This window comes from Seriola aureovittata, chromosome 6, assembly GCF_021018895.1.
Source record: "Seriola aureovittata isolate HTS-2021-v1 ecotype China chromosome 6, ASM2101889v1, whole genome shotgun sequence".
Classification (NCBI taxonomy): Eukaryota; Metazoa; Chordata; class Actinopteri; order Carangiformes; family Carangidae; genus Seriola; species Seriola aureovittata.
Window position 1 is genome coordinate 15,949,764 of NC_079369.1, and position 25,293 is coordinate 15,975,056.

General features: G+C 38.8%; 1 protein-coding gene across 3 annotated transcripts; it reads left to right on the plus strand.

The window, feature by feature from the left end:
- Positions 1-54: 54 nt before the first annotated feature.
- LOC130171465 (lisH domain-containing protein ARMC9) lies at positions 55-25,015 on the plus strand. Of its 3 annotated transcripts, none has more exons than XM_056379495.1 (26): positions 55-237; positions 619-787; positions 992-1,117; positions 1,506-1,676; positions 2,133-2,288; positions 2,425-2,517; positions 3,790-3,814; positions 4,422-4,579; positions 4,943-5,041; positions 5,861-5,896; positions 8,205-8,239; positions 8,334-8,445; positions 9,079-9,171; positions 11,114-11,204; positions 11,909-12,032; positions 12,571-12,710; positions 13,831-13,907; positions 14,434-14,508; positions 15,071-15,161; positions 15,644-15,696; positions 16,564-16,662; positions 17,152-17,267; positions 17,940-18,109; positions 18,726-18,831; positions 20,606-20,802; positions 23,849-25,015. In XM_056379495.1, exons 2-26 carry the CDS (start codon positions 713-715, stop codon positions 23,869-23,871), a joined length of 2,541 nt encoding a protein of 846 aa, XP_056235470.1. In that variant the 5' UTR covers positions 55-237; positions 619-712; the 3' UTR covers positions 23,872-25,015. The 3 variants fall into 3 exon arrangements, with proteins under 3 accessions (XP_056235470.1, XP_056235471.1, XP_056235469.1); XM_056379494.1 differs by having other exon boundaries at positions 56-237; positions 687-787; XM_056379496.1 differs by lacking the exon at positions 5,861-5,896 and having other exon boundaries at positions 687-787.
- The last annotated feature ends 278 nt before the right edge of the window (positions 25,016-25,293 follow it).

Below are 25,293 nucleotides of genomic sequence, written 5' to 3' on the forward strand. Positions count from 1 at the left end.
GACATGCTTTCCCAAAGCATGTACAGTGTTACGACACTTACCTCAACTTTCCAGCATGCGTTCTCCAACCATTTGGTTGCTAGGTGTTTTAGCGTCCTCTGTGTGTACGGTTGCTAGCTAATGGTTAGCTGACTAGCATTAAGTGCAAATGAAGCCCATAAGCCTTGCCAAAAATGGATTGTACAGGTTTCTGTTACGGATGAACATGGTGCAAGCGACATAAGCCTTCATCAACAAGTAAGTGATGTATGATTATGTTGAGGATGATGTTGCTGTCCACCCTCGACGTCAGATAATGTAACTGATTAGCTTGTCAGCAAGTAGCTACTAGCTTGCCAAATGTTTTCTTACTCAATTTGGCTGTTGAAGATAATGTTAAAATTCGAAAGCAGAGCAAATCTGACTTCTGTGTTCAAGCTGTAGCTGTAGGATGTGTGTGTGATTTGTTTAAAAATATTACTAAAACCTTTGTATTGCAGCTTTACCTGAGTTTTAGACTGAGACACAAAGACTCTTAAAGTAGTTGCATCTTATTAAAACAAAAGGGCTTAGCAATGAACTTCTTTGTGTGGTATCATATGATTATTAATAGTGCAATGTGCGGTCATGTCCTTGCAGGCTCTGCAGAATACTCACTGGATGTACAAATGCCATTTAATGAGTGCAGAGGTGTTTGCTGTTTGTAGGTGTTTTGAAAGTTTTGGGCACTCACATGAGTTCCAGGGAGGCAGCCAAGATGGGTGACATCTTGGCAACTGAAGCAGATCTTCTTGGGATGATTAAGGAGGTAACACATTCAAATTTAAAAAAAAAAAAAAAAAAAAAAAAAGAAAGATGCACAACTTTTATTCAAGAAACCACTATGGATATAGCATGATATTATAGAGAGAGAGAAGAGTTGTGCAGCTTGTTTAATTTTGATGACTTGAAGTCACAGCTCCATTCTGCAGTGGAGTTAATGCCACCTGTGCTTGTTTTGTGTCTTTTGTAGTACCTTAAGTTTGAGGAATTTGAAGAAACAGTGCACAGTTTCGACAAGGAGTGCAAAAGCAAAGGCAAGCTTGTCTCAAAGCCTCAAGGAAGTACTTTCAGAGACTCAAAGACTCGTGTCATTCAGGTAAATGATACAATTCTTATAACTTGATGCTCCTGCAGGTTGGTTGATTATTTTTAGAGGTGGCAACTAGGAATGAAAGGAAGAGTGGTGAAAAGCAGAAATTTGCCCACACACTGCTAATTATTAATATGCAGTTGTTACAGCCTGAGAAATATTATCCTATGTTTTTTTTTACTTTTATGAAACTCAGTAGCTTGCCTCATGGAGTAGTCCCTAACAACTGAATTGGATGTTTCAGAGTACAGAGAGTTGAGACTGGCAAACTCACTTGTTTTAAAACATATTTATCAATCAATTATCATTATGTCGTATGTAAATAATGTTATTGTAAAAACTAATAAATTGTTGCATTTCCCAACCCATTCTTCTTTATCTGTGATTTTTCTAGAAAGACCTCCTTAGCTCTTTTGATGATGGAGATCACAAGGTATTCTTTGAACTGTGGGTAGAGAATATTCCATCTGAGGTAAAAGACACAGATGCAGAAGCCCAGAGCCTGGAGTTCTACCTTTACATCCATTTCACCATCTACCCACTGAGGAGGCACCCTGGTAGACATGTATGTAGATCATACTTTTTTTGTTTCGTTTTTTTTATAAACTCTCATTTAACAAGAGCATTCATTTTTTATGAGAGCATCTGCAAAGAAATCTAACTGTGCCGTAAAACTAAATATCATTATCTGCTATTTTGCAAAATGTCCACTAAGCTGCACTACAAGCTTTTCTCACTGACCTCTTGATAAGGCTGTTGCACCATACAAATAGTCATCTGTCTGTAATATGCCTTTCATTATGTAGGTCATTGCAGTTTATATATTTATATGAATGCAATGTTTTGTTTTGTTTGGTTTACTTTTTAAAGACAGATGCTTTTTTTTTTAGTTTTTGTTGATGGTAGAGAAAGAATCATGTAACTGAAGAGAATGTGTCTATTCAGCAGAGGAAGTGTTTTAATAATGTAATGAGCAACCTGAAATAAATCAATTCATTTGAGTACCTGAATCTGTCTTCAGGACAGAGCTGAGTTTGAAGAGAGGATTTCACACTTCAAGCAGTACCTGGAGACTCGAGGAGCAGCACTAAGCCAGACCACAGAGTTCCTGCCTTACTATGCCTTGCCTTTCGTTCCCAACCCCACTGTCCACCCCTCCTTCAAAGATCTTTTCCAGGTGCTCGGCTGATTATGGAACATTATCCAGTTGGTCATTGTCAACTAGTTGTTACACATGCAACATTATTACTCAGTGTCACCTTCAGAATGAACATAACCACATTCTCTTCCAACCTATATAATGGTATATTTAGGATTCCTGGATACCACATTTGAAGGCTAAGCTGGAACAGTTTCTGTCAGTGACACTGAAGCCGTCCAACAGCCCACGGCTGCTGAATTTATATGTATCCTTTATCATGGCACCCTCTCATATCTTTCTGATCAGAGTACAGATGAGTCACTTTATATTTCTGTTTTGAGATCAAGTGATGACATACGGTCTATGTTTTACTGTCTTTGCTGCTTTCAGTGGCGTGAGATGAATATGCAAATTATGCAAATTTAATAGTGTCAGAACCTGTCTGTATTACAAATGACACAACATGCCACCAACGCAAAATAGTAACAGTGAAAAACAATTTGTTTAATCCATGAAATGCTCAGTCCAACACTGCCATTGAATTGGTTCATTGGCAGTGGTGTCCTACTAAACTGCCAGTTCTTAACTCTCGAGAACTACATGCAGCACCTGGCAGTTCTCACAGATGTGGCTCACTAAGCAACATTAATTAAAAGTTGTGTCGACTGAACAAAGGGCACAAAGGTCTTTAGAAAGTGGCTTTAAATAATAAATCAGCTGGTGGGGAAAACACAACAAAATCTTGGGGGAAATAACTTGGAGCTTTTAACACAGGCTAAGCACAGAGTGGTTTCCATTCCTTCTCCTGGTTGAGCTGGACATTTAAATCTCAAATAAAAAGCCTTTCTGTAGGTGACTAAAGAATTCGTTAAAAGCCGTACTGTTGCCCAGATCTGGTCATTTCGTATCCTACAACCAAATCCTGTCTTGTTTTGCATTTATAAATGCATGCTATGTTTGAGCATGGCACGACCTAATGTGACACTAACTCACGCTTAGCCCTTCAGAGTAGAAGGGCAAGTGAAGGATAACAAAAATTGTTGTTTTTACTGGAAACCCAGTGGATCGACTTTCCTCCTTTCACATTCATGAAACTAAACACTGTCCCTACTGGCCAATGATCAAAGCATAGACATTTAACATGGCAACTATTATCTTGAGGGCTGACCAAGGAAAATCAAATTTGTTATCTAGCATTCTTAATCTTTCAATGTGCCAACACTTTAACAGGCAGCAACATACTGACAGGTGAAATTAACTGTGGGTTGACTTTTGTAAACTAGGCCTATCCCTCCTTTAAAACAAACAAGTATTGAACACTTATATTGCTTCAGTCAGTCAACCGATTTAGCTTAATTCTAAACAAATGGTTTCTGTGATGATTTTGCCCACTTCAAGCAGGATACACATACTGTGTGTTTGTCTTATGTCACGTCAAACTTAAGCAAGACATTTACATAATCTTATACTGTGTGTCTGTAGCTGTCGGTGTATTCAATTGAGTTTCAGTGTGTAATCTTTAACAGACGTCATGCAGAAGGAGGGTGGAAGGAGCACTAAAGGTACATTTATCCCTCTTCAATAGTCTACTTTTTGCAGTGTATTGCATTCATTATATCTGCCCTTCCATCATATTATGTCTATCGTGAAAATACAGAAACCACAGCAACTTATGTTTGTCAGTGCGAGTTACTGCTAGTTACTCTTTTGGTTGTCATTGAACTCTCAAATCCATATTCTGGAAAGGACCAAAAGCTCCTCACTCTTTGAAATCCTCAGATCACACTTAACAGGGGTGGACCTTATTATGCAGCTTTCATTACATACATCACTAGATAATTGGTATCATTCATATTTCTAATTTGTTAACTAATTTTTCTGTAATAAAACTGAAAATTTCTTGTGAGTAAATTGCAAGTCAGTGTTGCACGTGGTTGCAGATAGAGGTTAATAATTACTCAGTGCTCTCTTATAGACAACTGACTAATATTGACTAACATAAACATCCATCCATTCATTTTTGTTTGAATTTTCAAATGAAACATTTCATATTTTATGACAAACACTTTAACCTTATGTTACACAGGAATGTCCCTCATGCTGTGAATGTAGTGTATTTCTTTGTGTCTGTTTTCTGCAACCTTTGTCTATGTGTGTGTGACTGTGCAGAGGCCATGCAGCAGCTGCAGCTCCAACTGGTTGAATCAGACCGACGCATCGGCAGCTGCGTTCGGAAATTCAACAAGATGCAGGCCGACTACCACAACTTGATTGGAATCACTGCTGAGCTGGTCGACTCTTTGGAAGCCACTGTCAGCGGAAAAATGGTAGGTCAGCTTGACTGTGGGGCAAACAAACACACACATTCTAACACACAAGCTACAGGCACAAACTACACAGAGATGGGCACAAGGTAACACACACAAAAAGACACACACACTAACACTAATGAGCTAATGAGTGGTACACACACACAAACACTAAACGGACACATAAAGGCTTTAATTAGGTTCTTTCTCACATATGCAGTATGTATACACACATGGTTGTTAATATACTCTGTATGGAAACATTTTTTATACACATTCTGTATTTACATGACACAGCTGTTAAACAGAGACACAAAAATGGAAAGCCTACTCTTCTTCCCTCTACCCACAAAGCTCAAGGGGCATGCTGTGTGTTTGCAGATCTCCCCTGAGTACCTGCAGAGTGTGTGTGTTCGCCTGTTCAGCAGCCAGATGAGGCAGAGCGTGGTACAGAGCACCGACTTCACCAGACCTGGCACTGTGAGTGAGAGCACACAGCCTCCTCTCTTCTTCCTCCTTCTCTCCTCACACCTTACTGGTTCAGGAATAAAAAACACAAGGCCTCAAGGCACAATGCTTTTAGTAAAAGCATGGAAAATGTCAAGTCGGGAGGAGTGCTGATAGGAGTCACAGTCTTCCACCTAAATACAAGCAGGGAAAACTGCTCTCAGAACATTACGTCACAGATACTGGTCAAGTCGACGTTGTGTTTGAAAAGGAATTTCAAAAGATATTTTAAAAAGGTGTGTTTATCTGCCACAAAGTACCGCTTTGTCCACTGTGCAGCCAGCTTTAAGCCATGTAATAATCCCTCAGTTTGTATCCTGGAAAAAGTCAACTGGATCCTGGTTGAGTACAGTTGTTTGGAAGGCTTGTTGGAAAGTTAGATACACATGGCACAACTCTGAATAGTGGAAACGAACAATTCCAAACACCACAAAATCTGAAGTTCATCAAGCACTTTTTAAATCTACCTTAGTATAATTGTTAGAATAAAAATTATCCTTATGGTTGATTGCATCATAAATTAAGCAGCAAATAGCTGGTGAAACATATCTTATCTAACTTATCCTTGTTGTCATTTTTTGATAGCTGTTACAGTGTGGCTCCATGACACAGATACATAAAAAAACTGGAGAATTACTCAAAACTCTGATACCTCGACAATCTCGCTTACTATCAGTAGCATTCATTGTGTTGAACTCTGGCTTGTGAAATCTGGTTTCTTTCTGTTTTGAACTGAACAACTTCTTTCTGTGTGTTTGTGTTTTTGCGTGTGTGATGCTTTTGTCCACAAAGGGATATTACTCTATGAGTCCCTATGATGATGGCTATGTAAGTTTCATATGTTTTCAAGTTTACTTCATGTCACCGCTCACGTCCTCACCTCTCATCTTGCTTGCAACTCGCCGTGTCTCCTCTACCTTCTCCTCTCCTTGTCTTTATGTCTGCCTCCCATTTCTTTACTAATTATACATTTCTTGGCCTGCCTTTGTACCCAGTCTATACCCCCTGCCATTTTCCTACTAGATTGTCCTAGTTTAAAGTTTGGCCTTGTTTATAGTTAGAATGACCCCTTTTGTCAGGCTACTTGTTCAGCCAAACAAGAGCTTCTCTTTCAGGATGCGCCTCATCATTAAATTCACTTGTTCCCAAAGACTACAGTCATTGTTCCTCATTTCAACTCTGCTTATCGGCTGTCAGTCTTCTTTTTTAAGGTAAACGCTGTCAGTTTCAGTTTTCTCCCCTTACTATTTGTTTAACGTTACAGTTTGTGAAAGAATTTGGACAGATGCTGTGACAGGACAAGAATGGCCAACACAAGGTGCTTTGATGTAAAAGCCCTTCTCTCACGCCCAGGTTGTCAGACAGGGTGGATCAAGTTACAGTCATTTGAAAAGACATAACCAGAACACTTTATTTAATTGTGATGGTTCTTAAAACCATTAATAGCAGGCACTCAGGTTAAACATATAATATAATAATGTTAATTTAAATAATTTCCATGGAATTTCAGAACAGGACTTTAACTGTTTAACGAGAACAGAATGAACAGCCACAGCATTTGCTTAGCAGCGTTTAGTAGTTAATATTAATTTCCCACTGATTGTCAGGAGCTTGTGGACAATGGTCAATATTCCTGATAACCTGGATTAAAAGCATTTTGTTTCAGTTGTGGCTGAGAGCTGAGTCAGGACCATGTTTGTCCTCACATAGGCAAGAATCTGTTCCACTTATCGCAACATAACACCATAATTGACTATAATTATCAGACTCTTTCTGCCTTCATATTATTGAAATGGCTGTCACGGACGTTTTTCTTTTTTTTCTACTCTGCTATGGTTTAGCTTGCTGAAAGGATAAAACCTGGATGTGACCAAGGAGCAGAGCCGTCTACTTAGACAATAATATCAACAATAGATGGCCTTCAGTTGTCCCCAGTGTCACAAAGGAGTAAATAGTGAGAAGGCACACTAAAAATGTGAAGAGAGTAAGGGCACCTCTTATGTAAACTGTGCATTGTCAGAGAATTCAGGTCAAGCCTTTGCTTTGTGTAGGTGGCCAGCTGAAATCTGAGCGCAAATGTGACCTTAAAATCAAAGTTTTACTGAAAATGGGAGAATTTTGCTGTGCAGTTTTTTACGTCCTTCTGACGTTGTTGCAAAAAAATGATTGAGTTTGAACCCACTCTTTCTATATTCTCCTATTATAAAGCTGCTGTAGAGACTGAGAATACTCGCTGTCCATAATATATACTGCATGTGTGATGAACCTAAGTTGGATGCCATTCTTAATCAGGCCTTAGATCAGTGTCAAATGTCTCAGGGAAACGTTTCCCCATGTCCTTCAGCTTTCGTCAGGGCAGCTGAAATGTTTAGACAGAAAGGAATTTGGGGAAGAATCTTGGTTTCAATGTTCTCCCCCACTTCTGTATTACCTACTGCACACCAAAGCAAAAATGTGGCTACACCACCTGATACCTTAGACGTCACGGACCGCTCCCCTGACCTTACGCTGCTCCCATTAAACCGAACCACCCAGGCTTCAGATTCGATGTCAAGTCTTAAAATCCCCTTTCAATACTGAAAAACAGTAGTAATTAGTTTTCCTTAACATACACACCCACCACTATACTATACTGTTCAGAAGCCTCTGTTTCCTTTTTCCTCAAATAACTACATACAGGCCGAGAGTACAAGTGAACTGAGGTGTGAAAATGGATTTGGGGGGGCTGTTTCATACTAACCTGCCCTCTGTGATAGTTTAAAATTGTTGAAATATCTCCTATTTGTCACTGACTGCATGGGCAATGTTGCCAAACAGCACTATACTGTATGTCCGGGGATTCAGCATGTACAACAAGCATGATGTATGCATGTCCAAAAAAATACTAATGACTTATTAGTAGCTAACTTGGTTGTTTTTAGATGGAGAACATTACTGGGTAAATATGGCAGCCAGAGAGACACAACGATGGAATGTGACAGAATTAGTTTGAACAGTCGCTTGGGTTATGTTTTCCACACTTTAAAATAGAAATGTGATAAATGTGGTCTGAAATAATCAAATTCTGATATATATATATATATATATATATACTGCTTCTCTTTGTCTTCTTTCTCGATTTTGCTCTCTCTTGTAGGCCTCCTCTATGCTACGAGCATCCATTGCACCACAGTAAGTGTTAAATTTGACTGCGCTTTTTGCTGGTCAGGGTTTGATGAGTGCCTTGACAAAACATGGCTGACATGTCTCTTTGATTAATCTCCAGGAGATCCAAGGAGGTGCCAATGCTGCCCTCACTGGACTATGAGAAGCTGAAGAAAGACCTGGTTGAAGGCTCAGACAGACTCACGTCCCTGCTGCTTCAGGCACTGCGCTGGGTGAGTTGATTCATAATCCTATTCCTCTTATGTCAGGTGTCACATTTTGCACACATTCACAGTCATTTGTCTTTAATGTCTACAGCCACTGCATCTTGCCTTTTCCCACTCTCTTAAGGTTGTAGTCCATATTTTTTTGACTTTTGTCCTTGCAAGCGTGTTTTATTTTGTTTTGCTATCGAGTGCTAAACATTATTTGGGGCTGATTAAACTGTGGTTGTATGTTTATAGTAAAATATTAGGGTATTAATAATGATCTTGAAAGGGAAAAGTCATTACAGTCGTTGAAATCAAATCAATTCCCGATCCGTAGTGAAGCCTTCGTGAATCATTCCTGTTCTTCAGAGCTATACAGTATATTATTTATTTAGACTGTGCCCCTGGTAGTAATACGAGCCATCATGTTACAGGGAGGTCAGTGTAATATATAGTAGGTGTTAGATTTATATAATATTTTTAAGGCAGGCTAGCAAAGCAATCCATTACATAGCAGTCCAATATAGCTATGTTTTGCTCAAGGGCGCCTCATAAGTACAGCATTTTGTAAGTATGAAGGAGAGGAGAGTACTATTCACAGTCAGTTTGTATTATTTAGAGACTTCATTGTTGGGTTTGTTTCTCACGTTTTTTTAGAGACTGACTCGCTCACTCCCCGGTGAACAGAGAGACACCGTGCTTCAAGCCTATATCAGCAATGATCTGCTGGAACGCTACAGCACTAAACAGGTGGGACCTAGACCTTTTTATTGTAATCGCATTTTGTGCTGTTTTTCATATTGTTAATTGTAGTGCAGGTTTTCCGTCTAAATCATGGCCTCTGACATAAACTGAAAATGCCAGTGATTGATCTTCCATTGCCATGCAAACTCATGTGATCAGGGTCAACTTACTTATCTTTGAAAATAATTTTTAAGCAACAATATTTACATCATTGAAAGATTTTCTTATTATGTAGGTTATTTCCCCCACATTTCAAAGCCCAAACTATATTCCATGCAGTCATCAGAGCCAAAGTAAAAAATAACTTCTTGTCCACTGGCCACTCTGTATAATTAATCCCAAGGCACTGATTTCATGCACATCTGAGCTGGTGAATTGGCACCTTTGCTGGGTGCACACAGGTTTGTTTCTCACTATCAGCTTAATGTTACAATGTGGGTGAAGGTCATAGACAGGAGACAAACCAGACATAGCATCTCAGATATCATCCATATCCGTCTGGGATGCTGTCCAAATGACATGCTATCCCTTTATACTTTGATAAATATCTTTTAAGAATGGAAGAATGTAAATCCACCCACATGTGGCTGTTGTGTGATCATTATCACTGACCTGTCAATATGTACCACAAACATCAAAATGAGAGGTTTGGAGCTGGATGTATCCCCTAGGGACGCACTGTTTCTATTACGTCACAAAAATCTGTACAGAAATGTTTGCCATAAATTGTTTCATCAACCGGAGATCTTTTATACAATAAAATAATGTTAACAGAGTTCCACCATTTCAAATATTTGTTGTACTAACAATGCCTTAGCCATCATCATGTATTCTATGGTTAAGTCATCTATAGTTAGAGCCACTTGTACCTAATCATTGTCTTGGCAATTAATCCAAATTTCCAAAATGTTATCAATGTAAGTCTTTTCATCTGAGACTTTGTATGAAATGTTCCAGATTGAGTACCATTCTTGAGCAATTTCTCCTTTTATCTTAACAAAGGCGCGGAGTAAGAAACATTATATTCCAGATTTCACCTTCTCAAAAGGTTTTCAGAGGCCTTAGAATCTCTTTCTTACACGCTTTATTGTTGTTTTTTTTCTTCTTTTGTTTTCTTTTCAAATTCCCTTCACCTAGCCTTTAGCTGTGGGGCGCCATGTTAAAGATAATCCCTTTACAGAACAGTAAATGATCCTCACTTCACAGATGAGTTCTTTGTCCATGTACTTGCCACGGTGCTCCAAGCCACCTCTGAACAACACGTGGGTCATTTACTGTAGAGAGCCACAATAACAGTAGTAGGGTGTCAGTTTCTTGTAATCAAATCACAACCATAAATGTTCTGTGTTCAACAATAGCCAAAAGCGAAAATGACTTTTGAAAAGTGAGTTTACCCAATGCGATGGGTTTTACATCGCCGGGCCATCATGTCCCTTTTAGGTTTGACCAGGCCAGCTCCATAAAGCTGTTTGGGTGGTTTCTTAAGCCATACCACTTGAACTAGAAGTAAAATATTAATAGAATGCTAGAATGCTTCATTCAAATTTTCATTTTTGTATAAAGTGACAAACTGTCCAGCAAAGGTACAATAAGGGTGCTGTTGGGTGTTCATAAAATACTAATGTTGTAAGACATTCTCTATATTCACTATATAAAAGGCACTGACTATGTTGGCAACACTAGCTACAGTATATTTTTTTATATATAATTTTAGTTTTATATCAGTTTTCATAATTATTTTTCACAGTCCAAATTTCCTTTTTTTTAAATCTTGAAATATCGGCAGCTGTTGAGATAACACGAGTGTTTTGCATAAATCAGCAGGACTTGTAAGGCCTGCTCATAAGTTATGATCATTTTGTTCAAAGTACCAATAAAATATTACTGATTGTGCTTGTTAGCACTAAAGATAGTTTTAAAGTACCTTACATTTTGTGTTTTTTCATAGAAATCTGTGCTTCATTTAATGAGGTCGAAGAACGAGATTGTCCGCCAATACATGGCTCGTCTCATCAATGCATTCGCTTCCCTTGCAGAGGGTAAGTGCTCAACTGCCAGTACATTTTGGTCAAGCATAATTATTTCTTTTGTAAGATGAGTCATTGTCTAACTGGATGCATTCGAGGACATATAGATTCATGGAAGACCTTTTATTGAATCTTAAAAACCACTAATGATCCGCAGCAGCAGCATGCCAGTAACTATGGAGGACATCTTCTAAGGAAAAATATCATTTGTGCTGAGACAGATGACTTACTGTTACGTAGTAAGTGGTTATGGTAACAATATTTTATGAGAAAGTAATTAGTTAACAATTATTCTCAACAACAGGGAAAAGTTGAAGTGGTAGCATCACTGTAATGTCTTTTCAGAATCAGTCTCAACTGGAAAAGGAAAACAGGTTTTTGAATTTAAAAGGTTTGAACAACTTAAATACTAAGAAAAAATGTAAGGTGACATTGGTCATTTGTGAACTCCCTGGAGCTAGATTTCTCCTCAGTAACAGGTGGGGGTTGTTTTATCCATTGTTTTTTAGTTTAGGAGTTAATGCTGTTGTATTTGTAATGTCCTCACTAGTGTTCACAGTTGTACCTGAAGTTAATTACCAAATTTAGGTATGTCTTTTCATTGTTGAAAATACCTGTAAGTTGAAATAACATTGTTGTATATTTCAGAGTATGATGTCCAGTGAGAGTATAACATTAGTCTTGATTATTATTCCGTTTTGTGTTGACGCTTGTAGGTCGGGTTTACCTCTCCCAAATCCCCATTCTTCTGAAACTTCTGACAGAGGCTCTCAGGAAGGAGGAAAAAGACTCCCTGTCGAGAGAGAACGTACTAGTGGCCCTGCAGAAACTCAGTCTCAGGTAAATTTGAAAATAAGTGTATTTTTAAAGCCTTGCCTTTTCATTTTCCTTAGAGGCTAACCAGTCACTGCCCTTATCCACAGGTAAATTTTAACAGCATGTTTAGAAACCAGATTACATACCAGTTTTTCTATTGAACAACCAGTCAGGAGGCAGTTGAAATTAAGTTATTTTTCAAGTCTTACTCAGGATAGATTTAAATAATTTGTAATTGTGTGTGCATGTTTGGAGACTACATAAAGCAATCAATTGGAGAGCAGATGTCTTCCTCAAAGTGAGATTTTCTTATTACTTTGACTAGTAGACGGCCTAGAATCATCATAAACCTGTGTCTCTCAAATTTTAAGTGACACAGGGCTCAAACAGGTAAATTGACGATTACATTTTCTCTTAACATGTGATGATCAGAAACCTTTACAATAACAACTTTACATGCAATTCTTTTTAGGCATGAACCAAAATTCTTGTCATGTTGAGGGAAACAAAAATTTGTGTTTAATTTGCTTTAAATCCATCATTCCTCATCATGTATTGGCAGGAGGAGCCAGCAGACGGCTATGATAGCAGATGATTTGATAGGCTGGCTGGTGGATGAGCTACAAGACTCAGACTGCCTGACTGACTACACCCTGGAGTATTCTGCAGCTCTGCTTATGAACCTATGTCTGCGCACGAAAGGTAAAGGCGAGGCACGGGTATATAGAGCTTGAATAACAGCATACACCAAACCCTTCTGAGACCCCTTCAACCCGGTGGATGTATTTATGTATATTTCAAAGTACAATTAATGTGGCTGTTTAAAACTGACCAACAGAAAAAACGCACAGTGAATTTTGAAAAAGGTGATCTAAAATTGATCTAAATGATAACAATTCAATTTTACCCACATTTAACAATTTCTAATTGTGGGGAATGCACACACAGAGAGGTGCAGGCCAATGTGGGTTTATGGATAGTCTGACATTTTGGGACTGTTTCTTGCAACAGCAAGAAACAGTCAAGTAGTTGAAACTCAGCAAGTAGTTGCCAGTCAACCATATATATAGCCTCTAGCCATACCTCTAGTTATAGCCTAATATTTACAATACATGAGAGCGGTATCAGTCTTCTCATCGAGCTCTTCACCAAAAAATGAATGAGTGTATGTCCCAAAATGTCAAATTATTCCTTTAAAGATACATACAATACAGTACCCGAATGGCCTTGCAATACTATATCAAAAGTCTCATGAAGTGCATGCAGGAAAAATATGGAAGAAAATCTGAGCATATTAGCAGTCCATGATGTCACTGTAAATCAATTTTATCTCTTTTAAAATCACATGGACTTTCTGTCCAGCTTTCTTCCTTTTTGATGATTTGATTAAGGGGCAGAGTAAAGGCCATTATTGTTTAAGTTTGAATTCAATAAAAAAATTTTGCTTTTACAGCTTGTTATTTATTTCCTTTTATATCATATCTAGAGTGTATCTTTGTTCACATCAGCCCCCTTTACTTTACATACGCACTGAACACAGACTTTTTTTTCTCAGTTGCTCGGGGGCCTGCTTTTTATAAAATTGCCATAGTAAAATGCTGCACTGCATTTGATTTATCAGCAGTTTTACTATTTAATACACAGGAAGATGAAATGCAAAGAAAATTTAAATATATTAGGCTGGAAGAAATTATTTATCTGAGTGAAAGTTTATCCACTCATTGTAGGATAAGCAGAAAAAGACTTTTGGGTTGTTTAAATTGAAGCATGTATCTATGTTTGTGTGTCTGTGCATGTGTGTTGGATTGCTGTCTTTGTACAGGAAAAAGGAAGTGTGCAGAAAACGCCAAGCATGTTCTAAAGGTTCTAACTGACCTCCTTGGACATGAGAATCACGAGGTGATACACACATCCATCAACAGTTGCACACAGCTGTTACATCCACAATGTACATAGGAGGCACACACTCACAGAGGGTATAAAACATAGATCCAACATATATCAACACGGGCAGTATAGGGCAGAAAACAATAGATGTGCAGTTGGCAGCATTTGTCAGCACTAAATGGAAACTAAGATCTAATCACAATCTGACCTAGAAAGTAAGAAAAAAATAAACACTGACTTTGTTCATTTTTATCATAAGTTATAAAAAACGTATGTTGTCAAGCTGTTTCAGCTTCACTATTGCTTTAAATCTTTTTACCTACTATAATTACTGTAGGTCTATGTTAGCAGACAGGTCTGTATATATATGTTAGCAGACAGGTCTGTATATATATACTGGTTTTCACATCTATTGTATTTTTCCTCTTTGTATCCTTTGTATCATTCTAGCTGCTACATGTTCATACAATCTGTTACCATATGGCCTGAGACCATAAAAAAAGAGGTTGTGTGTTTGTGTCTGTGTCTCTTTCCTCAGGTCCGACCATATGTGAATGGAGCCCTGTACAGTATCCTGTGTATTCCATCTGTGAGGCAGGAAGCCAGAGAGATGGTGAGATAGCAGTTAAATGTCTTCACCTGTTTTGAGGAAACAGACGCAGTTTGTTTTTTTGCTCTGCATTTGTCTTCCTTCAAGTCATCACACAGCCAGTTTGATGGTGAACCAACAGGTGTTCATAGTCATAAGACACAGTAACTGTACCCAGATAATGCTGAGCCTGTGGGTTGTATTTGTGTCAGTGCTTCAAACTGACTCAAAACTTATGTAATTGTTCTTCATGCAATGACATTTGGAGCTGCAGGAGCATGTGGAAGGGGCTGGGTCCATCCTGTCCAGCAAATATCATATTTAGGCGGAAGCCTCAGACATCAGACAGTTATCATTATGTAATTGAAGACCATATTTTTTTTTTTTTACAATGCATTATAATTAGCTCACACCCACTGAATTGAGCACTTTTGCCAACAGCTAAATGTTATTACAGTGTATATTGCCTTTGAATACTGAGTCACTGATCTTGATTTTGAAGCTAGCAACGGCCCCTCCGTTTGTCTGTCTGCTATAAAGTTATGTGCATAAACCAGTGTGACATGTGTTTCCCTCATGTGTGTAGAGTGTAGAGGAGATTCTTCGATGCTACAGCAAAGAGGAGAACCCAGACCTCAACAGACAGATTGAGTTCATCATTAAGCAGCTGAATTCAGGTGAGTGAATTCAAATTTACTGTTACAATAGATACTTAATGAATATGTATGCTAGGCATGGGCCAATATTCAATCATTTCAAATATTGCGATAATTGTTTTTTTCTTTTGCAGAGTTGCAGTCTGAGCTGTTGTTTAGTGGCAGCATTGTTTATACCTGAAACATAAAATACAACAATATAATTATATCAACACTCTTGTCTCCATCCAACACTCTTGTCTTGTCTTGTTTTTAACTGTATATATATTTATATTTATATGTATGTACCAAGTAGCATTGTAAAACCGGAGACAAATTCCTTGTGATTCTGATTCTGACAGTAGTGATGTGCTAGTAGTCAATCTAATGTTAGAAGGTGCTTTACAAAGCAGAAAATTGAGCCTTTTGGAATTATATTCCAAAGTGAAGCAGTGAATGACATCTGTTGCTTATGTTTTTTGGAAGTTTTACTGACTTTAATCGTTGACCTTTGTTCCACCCAGCTGAGGAAGAGGGGCCAGAATCAGACGATGAAGAGGAAGAGGATGACAATGATGTAAGTCCTCCTCTCTTTAGACAATGATGTGATGATGTTTTTCACCGTCATAGTATATTCTCATTTCCACATTAGTTCAGCAGAACCTTAGGAATATATAAACAAAAACAAATCAAAAGAGCAAAAATGAGGGTGAGAGAAATAACAACAAGAAAAGAACACCTCATATTTGACACCTTTCCCCAACTCGTAGATGGCAATCTTAGTATGACACAGATATTGGGTGTCACCCACCTGTGTGTTTGTTCATGTGTGTAGGGGGTGATGAGCCTGGCAGATTGGATTTAGTGGGACAGTGGGTTATCAAGATAAGGTATATGGTAGTAAGTTAAAGTGGGAATGGCTACAGTCCCTCAGGTGTGTGTGTGTGTGTGTGCACGCGCGTGCGGGTGTGTGTGTGTGTGTGTGTGTGTGTGTGTGTGTGTGTGTGTTTGAGGGTTTGAGTGTAAGTGCCTTTATTCTTTTGATCTCAGAGCTGGTGTTTTTTGTACCTCCTATCCAATTACCATGGCTATAGCAGGGAATAGATATAATGTTGCCCACTTGCCAAAGGTGTAGACTACACTGCTCTCTTGTTGGTACCTTTTGGATTGGTGCCAAGCATTGTATGCAACTCACATCAATGTTATTTCATACAAGTTCATTTTAAATATAGCTGAGTAAATTAGACATAACATATTGGTGTTAAAGCCAGGGATGCTTTGCATAAAAGTTGCAGAAACAAAGCAGAGGCCATGTTGTTGGCTGTACTGATTTCATTATTTGATTGTATATTATCACAAAATCTGAATTATTGACACTGCATACTTATGTCCACCACAAATTATGTATTTTTTTAACTGATTCATTGTCATTATCTTGTTACAGGAGGATTTAATGGAGACAGACCTTGACAAAGAGGAAGTTCTCCAACCGCAGCCCAGGGAACTGTCTGGGGAGAGTCTTCTCACCACTGAGTACCTGGGAGTAAGAGAGTATAATATCACTCTGCACAACTTAATCAAGCAAGTTGTTGGTAGCTAAACAGGCACCAAGTTCAAGCCTATACACATTTAAGGAAACAACATCAGTTACTCACTAAAGGCTGGCAGTCTGCAGATTGTGTCTGCTGTACAATTCCTTCTGCATCAAGATGAAGCAGCTAAAGGAAAGAATACCTTAAAAAAGTGGATCTGAAAATGTGTGTGTGTGTGTGTGTGTGTGTGTGTGTGTGTGTGTGTGTGTGTGTGTGTGTGTGTGTGTGTGTGTGTGTGTGTGTGTGTGTGTGTGCGCGCGCACACTACAGGACATTACACAATATTTGAGCCCCTGGGAAATTGCAAGATTTCATGTCATTATGCTAATATGCTATCATCTTGCATATTATAGCTTTATTATAGCTTTAAGGATTTTTGGTATCCCTGTTTCAAACCTGTGTTGCTACTATGCAACTAATCTTGTGTTTGTGGTTTGTAGATTATGACCAACATGACAAAAGTGAAGAGAAAGTCTACCCCTCTGCCGCAACCAAGTGTTGATGAGCCCCTACAACGACCAGTCACACCGAGTTCTCATCGTAATATCAACACAGTGTAAGTAACTTACACACACACAGGTACTGTCAGACAGTCCAAATTAGCCTTAAGCTGACCTGCTCATGCAAAGCATCTGTGCGACACCAGACATTTGGCCTCTTCCTTCTCAAGGCTGACCCATTTACAACAGCACAAATAGCTCCTAGCTCAACCTAAAGGTCATTTTGACAATGATTTTGCTGCCCCTTTTGTTAAACCACATGGATAATGAAGTTCCTATAGCCGTTAAAACTAGTGCAGTAGGTCATAGCAAGAATGGGTTAAAATATATTTTGCCATTAATCACCACAAAGCCTGACATTATTGTTAATGAGTCAGCAGGAGGGGACTGGAACGGGGGTTTCTTTGTAATGAAAGGCAGATCACTGTCAATACAAACTGTAAGCTAGACAACACAGATAAAAGACAGTATTATTTTAGAGTAATGGATATGACAGCAATGAGGGATCAGTGCCCTGGAGATAAGACTGTATCAACTCACAGGAAGTAATTTATACAATCTTATGACTTACTAACGATAGTAACACTAATCTTTAATTATTATACAGTATTTCTCACTTGACACAGATGAAGGGCAATAAAGCCATTAAGATGTGATAATGTGAACGTCCTCATGCACGTTCCTACAAAACATGTGCTATATTGTTTGTGTTTATGTGTCATGTGTAGGGATTATCGAGCTGGCAGTCAGGGAGGTGAGGTTAGCGGGGATAGGGAATACCCTCTGAGCAGACAGAAGAGCGAGGAAGGAAGCCTACCTCCTTCCCGATACAGCTCCAGACCTCCTACGCACTCCGGCAGTCGCCCCAGCACTGCTGACTCTCTACGTCACAGCATCGGTGGGTAGATCTGTGCATTTTTGTGTATTGTGTACATCTTCCAAATTCTGTGTATCAATACTCGAATGCTTTTTGCACATTGACTAGAAGTAGAAATTCAAAATAGTAAAATAATGCTGCTGTGACCATGCCGAAATGCTGTGGCTGTTCATCAGATGTTTGCAGTCAGATTTCTCATGCTTAATACACTTTGTGCACATTGTAAATCAACTGCATATTTGTGGGACAATTTAATTTCCCTTCCACCTGCTGCTCTTTATTTGATTTATATTGTATTTATTTGAAGTGATGCCCAGTGTCCACAAGGAACATGAGGCACTTCCAGGCAAGGAAGCTCCAGTAACTTCCTCAGAAAGCAGAAGGGATAAAGACTCAGCAAAATGGGCACCAAATGGCTAATGACGCATTTTGGCTTTCCATAAAACAAGCCATGTCAGCATGGCATCAAGTTGTTGCTCATGTGTTCGTTAGTGTATAACAGTACACCTGTATTGTTTTATTAAAGTTTTGAGTTCATTTTAGATTTGGAAGCCAGCCATTTTGGTATGAATCCAAAATTAGTGTGATGAAGCTCTAATATTTCCTTCCTCTCTGTCACACACAAAAACACACTCAGACTCAGAGTGTGGCCGGTTGTCCCAGGAGTCAGAGTTGGACGGGCCGTATGAAGAGCGAGCTGCAAAAGGTCGTTTCCGGGAGGAACACAATGGACACTCTGCCAGGTAAACTGACACACAAACATTAACTACACACATTATTTATTTGACTTCAAAAGACGCACAACAACACTTGAACACAACAATAATATAAAAACTGTAATAACACAATGGGGAGTCTTACAGTCTACATTTTGTTCAGGATCAGGGAAATTATGCAAAAAGATTCAGCCGAGCTTCCTGCAAAACTCTGAGATGTGTGTCAGTGTATTTGTGTGTCTATGGAGAGACTTGGCAAGAGTGTTGTTCGACCGATCGATGACTCAGCACTGCCAAGCTGGTCTCTGAGACTGTGACATGCGTTTAAACGAGCAGTGCCCACAAAGAGACCTATTCAATGAATCTTCCCCTGCTTCTCCTCTTCTTTAAAATCCCAGAGGAACTTGACTCCTGAATCCCACCAACAGTAATGAGACCCAGGGAACCACTTCAGTTATCCTCCCCCCCATCCTCCAGGAATGTAAAACACCTCTACAATACAGACTGGCTGAGTCAGACTTCAGTAGCCTCATCTCACCCCCAGTCTGGAGACTGATGATTTTTATAGTGAGAAGAGATTTCAGGACAGTCATAGATATTTAGGTGAATAGGATCTTAGCAATACAGCAATACAATTGGGCAAATATCAAATGAGCATGTTTTTGCCTTTGTTAATGAACACTTATTTTTATTTCTTAGCAAAGCTCTGCTTCAGACTAATTCAGATACACAAAGTTACACCTGTGGTGAGGTTTTTTTTTTCATTCAGACATGAAAGTTTTTCTTGTCACCCTGTTGCTGCTCAAGTTGCTGACTTTAAGGGTAGGATATGGGTATAGTATGGGTATAGTATTTCTCCACAGGATTTAAGTCATTTGGTGCGTGGCTGATAACCACATTGAGTTTGGGCCTTCAGTGTGTGGCTGCAGGCAGAAGTGCCATTTGCTCGCTGTGATCCTGTTCATCAGATTCACTGGAACATTTTCCTATTTGTGGTTTTAGTCACACAATAAAGCCTTTTTTCCAGTGCTTACTATTTTATCAGCTGATGAAAATTATCAGCAAAATACAGTGTAATTTTACTGTGTATTTAACTTTTACCTTTAAAGTTCTATTTTACCTAGTAGGTTGAACAGAAAGTAAAAACACTGGCAATGCTATGAATGATGATATGGCAAAGTCAAGTACAAACAGCAGTCAAGTGCATCTCACTAAATATCATATCTATAGTGAATTGCTGGGGAAGAAACATTGGACTCTTGAAACGTGCCTATAAGATCTGCTTTGATCATTCCCAAATATGTATCTTGAAATCTTAAAACTGAAGGCACACTGTCTCTTATTTTACACCTCTTACTAATAATATTGATTATTATTATATTCATAGCATAAATTACCTGCATTGTCTCTAAACTAAATGTAAAATAAATGAAAAAATTTAATTAAATATAAATAAAATCACAATATTATAGAATTATAATACAAGATAAATCAGCACCTAAAGAACTTGTATGCTGTAGATGATCCTGCTGATATCTGCACGCTATCATCAGAAATGGTGGCGGTCGACGGAAACAAGTGATGCTATCAAGGTTCAAGGACAAAAATCTTGTAAAAGGCTGGTAAAGTACCCAGGACAACTATGATATCTGATTTCATGACTGTACATCAGATAAAAAGATGACCTGAACCTTTGCAAGTGAGAAATCAGAGCTGTAATTAAAAAGTAAATAAAAAAATTATAAAGCTTTACTCATCATTTATTTCTTTTCCTGCTTCCTCTTCTGTTTCCTGTCAACAGTGGTGATTATATCCCTGCATTTGCAAGCCAGCCCAAAATTCCCCGTACACCTGACACAGCAGCCAGCCAGAACAAGGCTCAGAACAAGGCTCGCGGCCTGGCTCTGGCCCCCCAGTTTTCTCAGTCGGAGCCACAGCAGAGCAGCCGGCCAGGCTCCTCTGCCAGCTCCACAGGAGGAGGGGGACGCCAAAGTGGAGGTAAGCATATGTTAAGGGTGGGAAATGAACACGGGATGCCAGCCAGTGTTGGTGAATTTTGGCTCCAGTTGGTAACTTTGTCTACTTTGCCAGTCACATTGGAAAATAGCCAGCCGTGATTTGGAAGTCCAGTGTTTATAAGAAAAGCAAGTTGGCTTCGAAACACTCAGTTGTAATTCAAGATGAACTAAGCTTGTCTGAGTGGACATCAGGAACTTTTCTGTGACTGTTTATCAGTCCTTGTCCCATTTTTCCAGCATGCCAGTTGAACAATGGGTAGGTGTGGGTAATAAATCTGTGTGTGGGAAAAAATCTTGCATTGACAAGCCGCCACCTGACATTTGACATTTTATATTTCTATACTAATATTGTGACATAATAAATAAATAAAAATAAATTCCACTGGCAATCTAACCACAGAAAATAATCACTAAGGCTAATCTGGCACATCTGACAAAGTCATTGATACAAGAGTCCTCTAAATGCAATATTACCATAAAGCAGTCGTGCTCATAGATTTGTAGCTTTGCTTGTGATGATGTAATATAACCATTGGTATTGAAGAGATAGCTAAATGTTACAGTAAAACCTCTACCAGTTATATCAGTCAATATCAGTCATCATTTCAGCCAACATTGCCATCAGCTGAAATAAGCACAGGATTGAGGCTGACTGTTATATGTCTATACAGCTCTGTACATGATATCTGATAAGCTACATCATAAATAAGATAATCCTTTATTGATACCGCAGCCGGGAAATTTTCAGTGTTACGGCAGTAGCAAGAGCTGTAAAGTCTGACAGCTGAATGATATAAATATGCCACAGTGTCATAGTTTGTCTGAGCTTCAGCTTCATGACATTATATCATTTTTGGCACTTCTCTTTCCCTCTCCGTCTCTCACCTGTTTTACATCTGTGAAATATTGTAGTTTTCCTCCTTCTTTACAAACCTGTTTTACCAGAAGTGTACACAAAAGCAGTGGAATTTATAATGATAATGACAAATCATGCTTCTGTTTCCCTGCAGCTCAGGGTTAGAGTTACACATGAGGATCTCAGCAGTTTTAACTGGAAGTCTGTAACAAAATCTACTGTTACTTTATTTCAAAGCTTAAACTCTGTGTTTATGTAGCTGTCAGTATTCTACCACTCACTTATCAGGTGACAAAAATAAAACAACCTCATAGATCCTTTAACAATAATAATAATAACAATAACAATAATCATAGTATAAATTTAGTTTGCTGAAGTCTGTTCAGGTGGCAATTTCTGCAAACAGAACAATACGTCACTCATCACTGTTACACAACATTAAAAAAAACAAAATCATCTTTTATGAAATGTGAAAACCAAATTGTTACTTTTTGTTGAACAAAGGCACCAGTCAGCCCAACCTAACCACGGTCCCGTATTTATTTGCTGTCAACTTCACATCCTTAACATACAAGTTGAGTCATTGCAGCGAAGATGGCCTGATCAGTTGCTCTGGTGCTCTTAGTTGGGTGATAACATCTCCCGATGCTCTCATGCATCTTAATTGCATTTGATGAGCGATTACCTCCGGCTCTTACGCTGGGTACCCTTACCATAAAGCATGTAATAGCGCCTAATGGTCACTCAAAGCTACCACATCCTGTGTGTGTTGTACTTTTGAGGTCTGGCAAGTGTCAGACATCTATTGATTCATAAGGAAGTCACTTAATCATAGCTCTGCTTAAAGGGAAATAAGCATACGCACATGGCGTGGCAAACAAAATAAGGCCAGTTTCACTGTGAGTTTCTGTTGCTTTTATTGGTATGCTTCCTGGAAGCTCTTGCTTTTATTTGTTTTGCTTGATAAAATTCAGGGGTTTTTTTGGGTTTTTTTTTTAGAAAAAATCTGTTAAAAGATTATTTTCTACAGATGCTGTAGAAAATAATGGTAAACATTTAATATGCTGTGTATGTACAGGTAGCGGAGCAGCCCACACAGTCATCCATCTTAAAAATCTACGACACCTTTAAGGACCTGCAGCGGAGATGAAGATAACAGAACCACCTTCCCTCTGATTGCACTCTGCTTTGTGATTGGATTTTCATTGGCCAATCAGATTCAGGTGTAAAGACAAGATCAAAATTCGTACTTGGAGTGCTGAGTTTTACACAGTTTTCTGATTTGTGTCTGTGAACAGATGTTCACAAAAGCACTTCTTTTTTCACAGCGTCACCACTGACATCAGTGAACTTCACTTTACAAGATCAAAATCTTATTGACCATAGTTTGAGCCCATAACCATCTTTTCAGTTTATTTTCACAGCAACTTCTGCTGACTGTCAACTGTTATTATGTGTAATATTTGTTGCTTGGTGGAGTCTGGCTGCAGGGAGGAAACACCATCTGCACGCTGAGGCAAGACCCCCACATTTGGTAAAGGCATCCGCTGTGACTGACAGAGACACTCCTTTTCGCTGAGGAGAGATAGAGGGTGCGTTTGTGTAGCTGAGTGGGCCACCCACTCAGCCAGCGCAAACAAGGAGAGGCAACCGCTGCTGCCATGCCATGTGGGGAGGATGGAAAAAACTGCATTATTCTACCCAAGTCATGTTGACAACGCTGACTTCACGTGATGACAGGTCCCTGTGAGGAGCTATAGGAAGTGCAGTAGTATCTCTTAGGACTGTCACTCTGGCCCTGGATGATAAATGTGATGAGGAAATCAGATTTTTATGTAGGAGGGCTATGATTAAACTAAAATCTAGGTTCCGGTGCACATACACGAAGTAAGAGAGTTACCAGCTGGTAAACCTTTGAAAACAAAAAAAAATCATATTCATAGATTCTGGAAAAGATATTCTTTTAAGAGCTTTTAACAAGATAATATAACTTTTTGTGGAAAAACTATATCAGACATAAATAACTGTTCCAAGCTGAGTGTTTTTAGATGTCACATATCTTATATCACAAGAATATGAGCTTTTTATTGATGAGTTGTAATCTGGCTGTCCTCTACCATCTCTCTCCCCAACCACCCCATATCCCTCCCCCATCTCTCTCCTCCTCCAGGCAGCCAGTCAAAGAGGAGGTGAAGAGGGAGCTGTCACCGTGGAGTAGCGCTATCTCCCCTGGAGCATCAGGCTTCCTGTAACATCATCCCCCCAGGTTATGATCAGGGTCAGGGCAACAGAGATGGTCGAGGATCGGCAGGGAGAGGAGGGAGGAGGGAGGAGGAGGAGGGGCAGGAACAATGTGAAGGATTGTGGCTCTGCATTTTCTTCCCCCCTTCGGCTTCAGCACAGACTTCCTTCTGTAACATAATATGAGGTCAGACAATAATCACAACCCCCAGCCGTGCAACCCTGTGCACCTTGTAGCCTTAGTAAGCCATCAGTCTCTCCAGTCTCTCATCAAGAGGATAGTTGGCACACATCCCAGAGATGCCTCTTTTTGTGGATAACTCCTCAATATCATCACTTACAGCTGGAGACAAGATGAAGCGTTCAAACTTAAGCACAGTATAGTTTTAGTTGTTTTTAATGACATGTAAACAGAGGATTAAGAGTTTAGGAAACCTGATATGATCAGGTATGGAGATAAAAATGTTTATTAATCTCTCTGTGATTACCGCAAAGGGATTAATTAATCTCATATGAGGCACCACAAAGACTTTTTTTTTCAGTAATGGTAACACAAAACCTCATTCGTAAAGTTCTCATCTTGATCTACAAATCTATAATCCTCTGAATTTCACTACGTACTGTATATATTGATTTTTGACTGGTGGAAAAATATCTGCCCACATGAATAAATAATTGTACCAGCTTTACTTCAAATATAAAACATTAGCTCATATCAGAGTAGCTGCTCTTGTTTAACTTATGCTCCAGAAATGTTTACAAGAATGACACAGGTCCTGACATAACTTGTCAGGCTAGTGTATGTTTTTAAATGATATTAAAAACAGATTATTATTATTGATATACAGTCGACTATTGTCCATACAATGTCTGACAAAAAACTTGAAATTGTGTTAATGTCCAAATCCAGCAATTTTGCATTGTACCTTTTAACCTGTTTTCCAGGTGTTGTGATGTGTATTTATGTTCATTACTACATTTTTGTTGTAATGGTAATTGATTTTGATACGTTTTTGAGTGGTTTTAAATAAATGTGTGACATGTCACCTGTATTCTGCTGTGTAAAATAAATTCCCTATTACCTGCTATAAAGTTATTGAATTTTCCAGTTGGATTACTTTTGATTTGGGGACATGCTTAAATCTTCATTAAAGTTCTCATGAACAATTATGATTAGCGTTCAAGATAAACACTTCAGATTTGATGTCACTGATTACTGCCAGATACTTGCAATCTGTTTACTCCTGCACCCTGTTACTTAATTTATAGTACTAGGTTACTACAGGGAGAGATGGATAGATATATAGATTTATTTGGGCTGCCATGGCAGAATGGACAAAGCCCTCCTCTGTTTTTAAAGTCCTGTATCTGACA

Coding starts and splice junctions, on each gene's coding strand:
- LOC130171465 (XM_056379495.1), top strand. CDS start 713: ATGAGTTCCAGGGAGGCAGCCAAGATGGGTGACATCTTGGCAACTGAA. Junction 5,897..8,204: donor GTCCCTATGATGATGGCTAT/GTAAGTTTCATA, acceptor TCTCTCTTGTAG/GCCTCCTCTATGCTACGAGC. Junction 8,240..8,333: donor CGAGCATCCATTGCACCACA/GTAAGTGTTAAA, acceptor ATTAATCTCCAG/GAGATCCAAGGAGGTGCCAA.